Source organism: Myotis nattereri (genome assembly GCF_964212035.1).
Source record: "Myotis nattereri genome assembly, chromosome: 8".
Classification (NCBI taxonomy): Eukaryota; Metazoa; Chordata; class Mammalia; order Chiroptera; family Vespertilionidae; genus Myotis; species Myotis nattereri.
Window position 1 is genome coordinate 86,971,999 of NC_138083.1, and position 13,655 is coordinate 86,985,653.

At 37.1% G+C, this 13,655-nt stretch overlaps 1 protein-coding gene across 1 annotated transcript in view; it reads left to right on the forward strand.

The window, feature by feature from the left end:
* Window positions 1-13,655, forward strand: part of DCC (DCC netrin 1 receptor) — a gene marked incomplete at both ends in the record, with an annotated part of 936,944 nt that overhangs the window by 850,133 nt on the left and 73,156 nt on the right. The window contains 2 exons of the mRNA XM_081097320.1: window positions 3,858-4,052; window positions 9,355-9,387. Of these exons, the coding sequence (XP_080953446.1) occupies window positions 3,858-4,052; window positions 9,355-9,387 (228 nt within the window). The remainder of the gene's footprint in view (window positions 1-3,857; window positions 4,053-9,354; window positions 9,388-13,655) is intronic.

Genomic DNA, 13,655 nt, shown 5'->3' on the forward strand with positions numbered 1-13,655 from the left:
GATGTATGATATTAAATTTTATATGTATTTAGACAAATGTAATTCCAATGTGGGAGTGCTCAGATGGGTTAGCAATCCCAGCTCTTACAACCCATGACTGGATATGAAACTTCATTATATAGCCAGCTGTGGTGGGTAAGAGACAAAAATGAAGTAGAAAAAAGTAAGAGAAAACAATCAAGAAAAACAAGCACTTGGACACCGAGAAATGAATATAGATATACAGAAAGGTTGTGAGAAACCAATGAATTTGTCCCAACTTATGTGATTATATGGAAATCTATAAGGTAAGACTTTCAATACTGGATTTAATATCCTCTGATCATACCAAACTCACATATTTAAATGAAATTGTTTGCTTTCTCTGCGGCAAATTTTTACTTTTGAATAAAGTAATGTGTTTCTATTCCCCATATTAGTTCTCAAATTTACAAAAATAAAATTAAAAAATAGAGTTGCCTACCAGTATAAGGAAATTGCTCAAATACAGTATGAAATGGTCAGAACCTGATGCTTGCATCTTCAACCTTACTTGATTCTAGAATTGTCATTCTAAATGCTAAATTGAATACTTTTTACATAAAAAAGCAATGTGAAGGCATATATTTTAATCTCATTTGATAAATAAAGAAAATTCAGGAAAAGTGTAGCTAACTGGGATAGAACACAGTTCTTCACACTTTCAGATGTGTTGGGCATTTAAAGCATCCCATGAAAACTTTAACAGTTTTACTAAATGTCATGAATGTAAAACTTATATGCTTTCTGGCTAATGGATTTCATTCAATAAGTGAGTTTCAATACCTAGTATGTAAAGATATTTTATTAGTTCTTTTGAATAATAAAATGTAATATAAGATATGGCTCCTGAACTAAAGAAATGTTTTTATTCTCTTGAAGAGATATGACATGCACATAATAAAAGCTTAAAAAAAACCTATTATAAATATCAGGGTCTTATATTCAATAGATATAATTCTTTGGGGACAAGAATGGGGGATGCTCTGGCTCAAAGAATATCAGATTTTATTGATGTTGTTATGGGGGCTGAATTATAAATGAATGGATATTTGTGAGTCAGAAACAATTATTTTATCCAATGATACTTCATCATCCCTTTTGAATTATAATCTTCCAATTTTAATATTAACCAGAGAGAGGAGTCACACAACCTTTATAAGTTTTGCAGAATTCTTAACCTTGGCCCTTTACCTTCCCCTGAACTCTCTGCATCTTAAGACATTCATATCTGCAGTGTCAACATCTCAACAAATGCCACACATATACTAGTATACAGATCCCACATATCAACAAAAGAAGTGATTCCTGACCTTGCTTAAACACGGAGATCATCTGGGGTGCCAATTGCTGGGATTACATTTAACCTATTGTATTATCGATTACAATATCACCACAAACTTGGCACCTTAAAACAACACACATACATTATCTCACTGTTTCTGTTGGTCAGGAATCCAAGCACAGCTTAACTGAGTACTCTATGTGAGGGGTTCATACAAGGCAGCAGTCAAGGTTTTAGACTAGACAGATGTCTCATCTGAAGCTTGATTGGGGAAAAGATTTGCTTCCAATTCCTGTGGTTGTTGGCAGGATTCAGTTTCTTACTGGCTATTGATCAGAGCCAATCCTCATTTCCTTGCCATGTGGTCCTCGCCATCTGGCAGCTTGTTCCATCAAAGCCAACATAGGAGAGAGTTTGCTAGCAAGACGGAAGTTAGAGTCTCATGTAACACAATCATGGAAGTGATCGTTCATCATATTTGCTGTGTGTTATTGGTTATGCTCAGACAGAAAGGCTTACAAAAAAGTGTGACTATCAGGAGATGGGAGTCTTTGGGGGGCTAAGACTCTGTCTGCCACACCTATTAAATCAAAATGCCCTTTCTTGGGACCTATGTTTTGTAACGTATACCCAATTACCAGGTAATTCTTATAATTAGGCAGATTTGGGAAACACTAAACTTGGTGAAAAGTGAAAGCTAAAGCAAAAGACATGTAGGTTTTTATCATTGATCTGAATTGAAGAGAAGTGGATTTCTGGATCTTGGAATTTGCAACAATTCTTTTTTTAAAAAAAATATATTTTATTAATTTTTTTTACAGAGAGGAAGGGAGAGGGAGAGTTAGAAACATCGATGAGAAATATTGATCAGCTGCCTCCTGTACACCCCCTTCTGGGGATGTGCCCGCAACCAAGGCACATGCCCTTGACCAGAATCGAACCCGGGACCCTTCAGTCTACAGGCTGACGCTCTATCCACTGAGCCAAACCGGTTAGGGCTGTGCAAAAATTCTTAATCCTGCAGAATCACAAGGAAGACAGATCCAGTTCATTGTTTAGAATGCATCCCTCCAAACTCAAGCATAATTGAGGTTAAATATGGCATTAAGTGACAAATGATTAAAAATTATATAAATGTTCTTTTACTTTACTGAAGTGTATTGCAAAGTCTACAAAAAATTTCTCACTATAGAGGAAGGTTTTATATGTTAGATGTAGCTTGAACTAGACCTTGGGGGATGGGTAGAATTTGGATGGAAAGAGTGAAGAAGAAGTGGTAGGTGGGAACAAACATAGTATGGAGACCTCACTGCAGTCCACCGGGAGGAAGTGTGTGTGTTTTCATGTAGGTAGTGTGCACGGTTATTGGGGGAGGACAGTGGATCTGAGTCAAAGAACATTGCGATATAACCACGAAAGACCTATGTGTGAGGGTCCCAATCCTAACAAGATAAGCAGGACTCAAACGGAAGGAACCAGTCGATCAAAGACTGCTGTTTTTAAAAATATGATTTATAAAGAACATATTCAGTGTATAAGAATAGAACTAGGGATATTTGTGGCCTAGCTGATGTAGCCATCTGTGCAGAATTTTAACAGAAATGGAGGCTGGCACTATAGTCATAGACCAAAGACACCTGTGATGAGCTATCGTACAGTTTCATCTGATAGTCTAATACAAAATTATGAGTTAATGTGTTTAAATAAAATCTAGTTTACATATTGGCTAAATATAATGTTAGAATATTAATATATTACAGGGTTTACTTGGGTGCATGTTAGATTATCACCACAGAGTACCCTAGTAGTTTTCAAGTAACATCCCCTAACAGAGAGGGCAAATGGTACTATCCAATGATAGATTATTAACATTTGAGATAGTAACTAGATAACCTACAATTATCCAGAAATACATTGTCTTTTTTTCCCTAGTTGGGACGGACCAGAGGAAATAGTGTTGGATTTTCAGCATAACAGTAGAGGATATTATCCTAGTTTTTTTACCCCTAGCTTGGGTCGTTTTCAACTTTATCATCTGTGAAAGGAGGCAACAGTGCTTCTGCCAGCCTCACAGAGTTATTACGATAAACGTATATCACCGTTTCTTTTATAACACTGTAAACAAGCGTGGCATGTTATGCTTTTCAGTGTATTTTTATTATTTAAGCATAAGCCAAAATAAATACTCCTTGTTTTCATTATTGGAATATGGTAAAAATTATACAGAGTTGTTATCTATGTTTTACATTTTGTCATGCATATATTAGAATAAACCAATAATTAGAATTTGTAGGCAGCAGAATCTTCACATTTTTAAATGACATATATTTTTTTATTTCTATCTTATTCCAGTTTCAGGTTCTGCACACTGAAGCAATTACTTATTTAATCCTTGCAATATGAAAAAAAATATATTATTTGCAAAACCCAAAACTGTAGTTTATAGATTGTGGATATATAATAATTATTGAAAATTACACTTGGGAAACATGGATGTTTGGAAGCAGTAGTAGAGCAGGCTACTAACAGAGCTTGCATTCATCTGTTTATGCAGCTTACATCTTGTTTTATACCTTGGACAAGAACATACCAATTGATGACTGGGTTATGGAAACAATCAGTGGTGATCGTCTTACTCATCAGATCATGGATCTCAACCTTGACACTATGTATTACTTTCGAATTCAAGCACGAAATGTGAAAGGAGTGGGGCCCCTCTCTGATCCCATCCTCTTCAGGACTCTGAAAGGTCTGAATCATTTTTTGCTATTGCCTCTCTTTTCCTGTGGGATTGTTATGAATTCCCTTCTACCATCTCTGTTGGCAGCATGACTACATGGGTATTCAAATTGCATTAAAATGCAAATTAAAGCTACAGTGAGTTATTAACTCATGCCTATTAGAATGGCCATCATAGCCCTGACCGGTTTGGCTCAGTGGACAGAACATCGGCCTGCAGACTGAAGGGTCCCAGGTTCGATTCCGGTCAAGGGCATGTACCTTGGTTGTGGGCACATTCCCAGTAGGGGTGTGCAGAAACAGCTGATCGACGTTTCTCTCTTATCGATGTTTCTAACTCTCTATCCCTCTTCCTTTCTCTCTATAAAAAATCAATAAAATATATATATTTTAAGAAAAAATTAGAATGGCCATCATCAAAAACACAAGAGATAACAAATGCTGACAATGATGTGGGGAAAAGGGAATCCTGTACATTGTTGGTGGGATTGTAAATTGGTGCAGCCACTATGGAAAACAGTATGGAGGGTTCTCAAAAAATTGAAAATAAAAACATTATGTGATCCATCCAGTAATTCCATTTCAGGGAATATATTCAAAGAAAATAAAAACACTATCTAGATGTCCTATTTACACCCCCATGCTCATAAGAACATTATTTCAAATAACCAAGACATGGAAACAAACTAAATGTCCATCAGTGGTTGAATGGATTAAGAAATTGTGGTATACATACACAATGGAATATTATTCAGCCACAAAGAAATAGGAACTCCTACAATTTGTGACAAAATGGATAGATAGATCTCGAAGGCATAATGCTAAGAGAAACAAGCCAGACAGGTAAAAACAGATACTTTATTATTTCACTTACATGTGGAATCTAAAAACAGACAAGCAAACAAACAAAAACACACCAAACTCATAGAAAAGAGATTAGATTTTTTAGTTATGAGAGTCAAGGGATAGGGAGAGAGTGAATTGGAGGAAGGTAGACAAAAGGTGCAAACTTCCGGTTATAATATAAGTAAGTACTAAAGATGTAAGGTGCAACATACTGACTTCAGTTAACACTGCTGTATAATATAGAGGAATTGTGTTGAGAGTCAATCCTACGAGTTCTCATCACAAGAATTTTTTTTCATTTTTTATTTTATCTATATGAAATGATTTATGTTAACTAAACCTTTTTTAAAAGTTTTATTGTTGACACTATTTCTTCCCCTTTGCCCACCTCCACCCAGTCCCTACTCGCCCCCATGGCCTTCACCACACCGTTGTCTGTGTGGTGCACACCATGGGCATATTCATATCTGTTAACTAAACTTTTTATGGTAATTATTTCACCATTTATATAAATAAGACCCTCATGCCACCACACCTTAAACTTATACAGTGTTAAATGTCAATTATTTCTCAATGTAACTAGAAAACAGTAAGAAAAATAAATAATTAATTAAAACGTATCTTTTACTTCTTAAGCCAGCATTTCTTAGGAAGATCTACTGTATCACTGCATTTTCTGCCCTCAGCAGAAGGCAGACATTTCAACTTGACGTTTTTCACTGATAATCCTAGGAATTTTGTATTGATTTCATGTATGTTGGTTCTATTCGAAATATAATGAAACACTCTAGCCATTTTTATGTAAGGGAACAAAATTAAAAAGTATTGGATTATGTGAATGGCATACTCTTGCCAAATGTAAATATCTTCTTTCAGGACCAATTGTCCTTATACAGTAAAGGACATTTTGATATGGCAAAGTAGAAAACCTCAAACAAAATGAATGTGTTTATTTTAAAGAGGAAGGTCAGCAACAATGACAACAATTTGCAGAATGATTGGAAGAAAACCCACATGCTTGTAAGAATGAAAATGAGCACTCAATTTAAGGATCGTTATGTGTTCAGCACTCAGGTTAAGGATAGAAAAATACTCAGGCCCAGGAATAGTAACTACATCAAAATAATCTTCATACACATTTTTTAAAGCAGAGTATTGTTTTTCTGGAGGACAGATGATTTCAAGGGCCTCTATTATTCATTAATTGAAAATAATTTCAATGTTGTATAGCTGATATTTAAAGATCGATATTTAAGGAGTGATGTGTCTTGTTCTAAGGAAGGATTCTTGGCTCTTGGATCTGACCACATTATGCCTCTATATCTGGCTGAAAACGTGATACTACATGATGGCAAACAACTGAAAAATTAGAAACACGTGTCTCACATTTTCACCCAGTCATTTGACATACTGAAGAAGAGTTTTAGAAAAAATTGTATAGTCTGTTTCTCAATTCTCCTAGGGACGGTAGCCTAATAAACAGTGGCCTTTTGAATTCTGTGAGCGAGCTATTCAAAAGCTGGATTTGGTAATAGCACAGCTGAAAGTTTGCCAGGAACACACAAGCAAGCATTCAGCCTGAGCCCGTGACGGTTCTTAATGACAGGTTCGAAGTTGGGAGGGAGAGAGGAGGAAATGAGCTAATCTTTGTCTATCCAGGTTTTTAGGACTTCATGTCTAAATCAGGTTTCATTCCAAATGAGCAATTGACAGGAAACTGGTTATTCATTTTGAGGGAGCATGAAATGTAACTCGATAATGTTTCACAAACGCTTCATCTTTATCTGCGGACAAGTGCCAAATTAATTTCATGCTCACAACGTATGCCAACTGGAGATCTCAGAGAGGGTTTAAAAACGACTTAAGGCATCCAAATGTGTTAAGCAGCAGAATGATGAGTTATCACAGGATTTACATGCCCACATGGATAATCATCCTGTGGATTGTGTAATGAACTCCCTGTCTCATTTGGTACTGTTTACCCTCAGTGTCCTAAACTCGTCTATTAAATGATCTTCAGCATTAAGAAGGAATTCAGGAATTTGCTCTAAGTCATACTATTCCATAAGAATCATTTCTAATATCCTGATTGGGATGTTTAATATTGTCTACCCTAGGTATGGCATGCTCCATTAAAAACCAATTAAAAGTTTTTTTAAGCAGACCCTGCTCATATGTAGTACACTGAGTTTTAGATGTCTTGAGTGCACTTGAAATTATATAGACATATTTATATCTCCCATCTTTTTAAATAATTGATATTGCACATGCATGCATCTTTCGTGTCACTTGGGATGACAAATGTTCTAAGGTAAATAAATGACTCATCATAAGAGATTTGAAGCCAAGTGAACCAAATTGACACTAAAGACATAAAATCACGCTATTGCTCTCTGATTTAAGATTTTCATTTTCCAAAGCTGCTTCAAAACATAAGGCCACTGTTCATCAGGGTGTAACTTTGACAAATAGAAAGGTTTGTCTATTGTCCTGAAGCTGAGGCAGCTCAAGATAGTCTACTGGGTAGCAGGCTAGTGCTTTGCTGTAATCATGCCCCTTAGGCAGGTGCCCTCAGGCTTATATTCAGTCTTTGTAAGATTGACATATTTTCTACTTGAGACTAGAGTTTTATCCCTTTTTGGTTTTAGGCACCAGCCAGAGAGGTACAGGAGGCTCAATTAGTAATCACTGGTTAATTAAAGAGACATTTATAATTAAAAATGGATTAAGTTATTATACCCTTTATGTACATGGTATAGGGGATATATCTGACTCTTTCCTTGAAATGTTAATTAAAAGACTCTGAAACTTGATTCTTGACCACATAGGATTCTTCAAATAGCCACCTCCCTTCCCCAGACCCTCCCCATTACAATACCTACACACTGTTGAACCCTCAGAGGATGAGGAAGAGTCATGTTTATCTCTGCCTATCACATGGTTGTTTCTTCCAGCGAAGTAAGCTTCTTCCCGTTGGCCTGTCCATAGGGAGGATGGATGGAGTAGACCAATGAGGATTTCTGTGGAGGACAGAGTCATCTCCGCAGCAGAATGTGGTGTATTCTCGGGGATCCTTAACCATCATTCTGAAATGTGCACTTCTTCCATCCAAAATACAGAACTGAAAGCTCTGTACCACCATACAAAAAAAGCTTTAGTCTGCAAAGAGTTTTGTGACAAAATCCATTATTTTCTTGACAAATGACAGAAGCCATTAAAAAGTCCAGGTACAAATTACAATACTTATAAGCCTTGATTTGCCTTTAATAAAAAGTAACTATTAGAATATATTTGGTCATTATTGGGAAATACTCTTTAGTAGATAACCTTCCTCAAGTCATTCAAGGTTTCCCAAGTAATATTCAGCCCAGATTTGCTAATAAAGCAAATCCAGAAGATAAGAATAGAGATCAGATTGTCCACAATAACATTTATTTGTCCCTTGCTAAAAATTGCTTAAACTACAGACAGTGCATATATATAATTAAAGACAAAGGGAGAGATAAATCAAAATGAGATGAAATTTTTGTTTGTTTGTTTTATATCATTGCAAACAGTTCTCCCCTAAATATGTGATACTGTGTATGGTAGTTTCTCAAGCATGTCTGTTCTGGCTACCAGACACTTACCCTTCCTGGATTCTGTGGTCACATATGATCCTGGCATATCATTCCCCATTCTTAGGAAAACCAGCATGGCATTTCCTACAACATGATGCCCATCCTTAAAAGCTGCATTAAGGTTCTAGCCCTGAATATAAAGTACAGTTAATTCAGTTGCCTATCAAAAGCACTTGTCATCAAAAACACCTTACTACTGTAATAAAATGTATTTTGAGGTGCCGTTAGTCTTCAATGAGAAATGGGAGAGAAAGTCAAGACAAAAATTAAACTGTAATGATTTGATTAGAAATTATTAGATTAGATAGCCTGCTGAATTAAAAAATGTTAATCTTGAGAAGATATAAAGACATTTATAAAATTTGTATAAAGTTTGTAGAATTTTGCCGTAATAAACACTTGTGAATAGCGTTTTTCAAAGACTCATTCAGAATTCAAAGTCTACTTCTTGTTAGGATACCTTTCCTAGTTTACCCTTTTCATATGTCTACATATTAACATAAAAGAAAGGGACCTAGAGAGCACTGTGCTAGGCGAAATCACATGCATTTTTATGGTTATCCTGTTTTTAATTAGACTTGTATGATGATCATTCTGAGTTTATGGTTAGAACAACGTGACAAATAACATATTTTTAAGAACACGTTTATACAACAAAAACATTTTCATTTTTCCTTCTAATTATTTAATAGAAGTAATTACATTAACCTTGATTCCTTATTAATTTTATTTCCGTTGGGTATTGGCCTTGATATAAGAACTTGCTAACAGAAACTGTTGACTTCAAATGTCAGCTTTCTTGCCGGGAACTGTCAAAATCTAATACTATTTCTTTTCCCCCCACAGTGGAACACCCTGACAAAATGGCTAACGACCAAGGTATGTGTGGCTCGCCCTGCCGCGTTCTCCCTCCTTGAATCCGTCCTGTCTGTCGGAGATGTCAGTCACTGTGTTGTTTTCCTCTTTTCACCTGGGCCATACACCTGACGGAGCCCACTCTGGGGCGATAATTAATCCTATTAATGAAGTTCTGCTTGGATGGGGCTGAGGCTCTGATAGGGAAGATGTAAATTTTCTTGAGAGGAAATTGTTTTGTCTCTATTCTGAAGGACCAATTAAAATGTCAAGCTTCTTTGTAGGAAATAAATTTTTCGTCTCTGTGTGCACTTCTGAATAATTCACATTAAGTATAATTAAGCTCGGCATAATTTCCAAGCTGCTCTCGCACCCTTTCCTGCGCTCGGATTAAAGTTCTGCGGTTCCGCGGAGAAACGCCATAAATCATGTGTGCTTGTCCTCTGCCACCAGCTTCCTGCAATTAATAAACACAAAGTGAGGTCAGCTTTTTTAGGGCATCACTGTTGTTCATTTCGAAGCCAGCGAGCTTTCATTCCTTGAATCGGATGGTGGGTGGACTTGGAGGATTGTATCTTCTTTCCACTCTTTTGCTAAAAGCTTGACTTGTGTAGAGAAACAGGGATGGTTTTACACAAAGGAAAATGGGGATAAATGAGAGTTATCCATCAACTCACAGGGAGATGTGAATTTGGGAATACCATGATTCGGAGAGTGAAAAATTAAGATGCCATTATTTTTTCACTCTGAGTGATTAGTAGGATGTTAGAGGAGCAAAATAATATTCATGAGTTTTATTTGGGGGGGGGATGTTCCATTCTTTAAAGAAGGGAGAATTTGGAAATACCACTGGTTATAGTCTGTGTTCGTTATTTGTTGGTTCAGAGCCTGTGACTTGTCTTCTGCTTTGGATAGCGACTGTCAGCACCACCTGCTTGCAAGCATCAGGTCTCAGAAAGTTCTGTCTTGTTGACTGGGGAAAATATCCTTTTCGACAAGAATATTTTTTAAATTTTAAGCATCTGTGGTTGGTAAGGCTCACTACTAACAGAAGGTTGCCTACATGAGTGGTATTTTAGTTAATGATCCTATATTCAGGTCCAGCTCCGGTCCTTACACCATGCCTCTGCTGAGGAGAACGTGGTGAGGGTCCCACACAGGGAGGAAGAGCCGTGATGAATGCACAGAAATGCCCACCCAGGGTTACTTAGCTTTCCCATTCATCACCTAGCTGCACCTGCTTGCTCCCACTTAAAATATTTTCCTGAGATTAATATCTACTAAATAGTAATATTTGTAAAATGATGAGTACTTAGCAAATGATGAGTAATTAGCAGTTAGCATATATTTGCTTAGGTAAAGTAAATATTAGTGCTGGCCAAATCCAATGCTGGAATAATTTATTAACAGAAGTGAGGATTTTTATTTGTTATAAAATAATTAAAACAATCTCTCATAGCTTTTTAAACTTAAATGAATTTGGAACTTCTACAGGCATATATCCTAATTTTTGAAATTATATTTAGAGAGAGAGAGAAATGTTTGAAGTAACTGAACCAGGTAAAATGCTACATTCGTAGCCCCTTGGGCGATGGAGAGCTCAAGCGTCTCTATAAATGGACTTCCGGTTGTCTCCTGCTTCCTTTTCATTGTCTCTCAATTCCTTTCAATTGTTTTTGCTGTTATTTTTTTCACTTAACTCTTTTCTTCATATTATCTTAAGCTACCAAAATATATTTTGTAAATGGATTTTTTTTAAAAAAAAGAAAAGAGAATAAATTATTCCCCAGTTGCTGTATCACACACCCCCTATGGATTTTACTCAGATTTTCAAATTGACAGTGAAATCAGGTCAGTTATCAGGAACAAAGGAATCCCCCAGGATGACTGCCGGTGACTGAGTCTGTTAATATAGTCCAGCAGTTGATATTTTTCTTTATCTAACATTACTTCGGAAGATTCTGTCACTTATCATATACTATGTGGTACCTTATTCAGTCACAGCTGGTGTACAGTTGGTCAAATTGATAGGATCTAAATTTTAGGTCAAACTCAACTCACTTGTAATTTGATGTTATTGGACTGATGTTATATAATTTAGTGGTAAGAAGAATATCTTTACATTCTTATGAAGAAGGCATATAAAATAGCATATAAATAACTATTTCTAAACAAAATTAGTCTTCTGGGTTGATGGCCAAGTGCGTGAAAAATAACCCAATGTAAAGATCCCCCTAAGGCCCTAACTGGTTTGGCTCAGTGGATAGAGCATCAGCCCGTGGACTGAAGGGCCTCGAGTTCGATTCCCGTCAAGGGCATGTACCTTGGTTGCGGGCACATCCCCAGTAGGTGGTGTGCAGGAGGCAGCTGATTGATGTTTCTCTCTCATGGATGTTTCTAACTCTCTATCCTTCTCACTTCCTCTCTGTAAAAAAAAAAAAAAAAAATCAATAAAATATATTTTTTAAAGAAGATTTATTACTTTAAAAAAAAAAGATACTCCTAAGATTGAAGAAAACAGTAGGAAAGAAACTGTCTCAGCACATAGCAAATCAGTCAATATGCTTTACTGCGCTCGCTGGTAGACCAATTTGCCCCTTCCCACAGCGAAATGGTCCCATTTTGTGTTACATTTATGACAGGTGCTGAATTTCTGTGGAGAGAAAATTCCCTCTGAAAAAAAAAATTAGCACCCTGGGTCAAAGTTAACTCAGTCAGGATGAACCCTAAATACACTTGGTCTTATAAGAGAGAAAATGAGAATTGTTTGAATGGTTTTAAAATAGTATCTTTGTAGGCTCTTGTCACAATAACTTTTTCTTGTATTAGAAAATCTGCCTGAAGAACATTACTGTGAAAAGGAAAAGTCAGTTATATTCGAATCATTTGTGGATTGGCGGGGGACGGGGGGGGGGGGGTGGGTGGAGTGGGGGTTCTTCTGAGTGATAGTTATAACAGTATTAAAATGATAGACTTCACATGGAACTCTTTTTCCCTTTCTGTAATTGTAAATTGGTGTTATCTAGCATTTATTTGCTAAACCCTCTAATCTCAAGCTACTCTATACTTCTTCCTTTTTGTAGCTCTTATCTCTTGTTCCATGTCTTAATTATTTTTTTTTCTGATCTCTTCCAGGCATCTGTGGCCAAAGTAATTATGAGATTTGAGAGATTAAGCAGTTTAATTTTTAGGAGGGTCAGGCAGGGCAGGGAGATTGTATGACCTATGTGAAGTAGAGGCAAAGGGTATAACAATGTTCCACTTTAGGTTTTATTTTTTCCATATTTTGGTGAAACCACTGTCAATTTGTTTGTGTCTATATGTGCATGTATAATGTTAAAATGAACCCTCTGAAAGCTCTTATTATCACTCCCTGTTCTAAGAGCATGACTTCTATTGGCTCAGATCCTCATACCAATACTGTTAGACAGGTCCTATTACTGTCTCCTCTCCACTTTGGTAATGAAAAAGCTGCAGCTCAGAGAGCTATAAACGCACAGCTAACAGGCAGCAAGACCATGATTCACACTGAGACAGTCATGTTCCAAAAACCCTGTTTTTAACCACCAAGTATATTCATCACATATGTTACATGTGATGACACACACATGCTTTTAACCTAGCTCTATAAAGTTTGAATATTTCCCCAATATTGGCCTTCCTTTTCCCAACTCTGTGAATCATCTCAGACAAAGGCAAAGGGCTTTCAATCTGGGTCAAAGTTAACGCCCCCTTGCCCGGGGAAGCCTCAGCACTGAGTATATATGGGCCCCAAGGCTCTTTATCTCGGGAAACACAGGAATGGCTCTAATTCCACTGTCTCGTCAGCTTGAGAGGCTAATGCAAAACACAGCACTGGGTGGGTTAAACCACAGCAGGGGCTTTTCTCCCAGGGCTGGAGGCAGGAAGCCTTACATCAAGGTCTGGAGGGAGGGCTCTCCTCCTGGATTGGAGACACCTCCTCAAGGTGTCCTCAAGTGACAGACAGAGGATAAGCTCTCTCAAATCTCCACCTCCCCTTTAAAAAAAAAATATTTATTGTTGAAAGTATTACAAATTATATCCCCTTTTCCCGTTGTCCTCTCTCATTCTGTCCCTGCCCCCCAGCCCTGGTCTTCACCACCACTACCACCACCACCACCACCACCACCACCCCCCCCCCCATTGTCTGTGTCCATTGGTTATGCTTATATCCATACAAGTTCTTTGGTTGATCTCTTACCCCTCACCGACCTCCCCCACCCTGCCCACCCTCCTCAGATTTCCACTTATAAGGACCCTGATCCTATTGG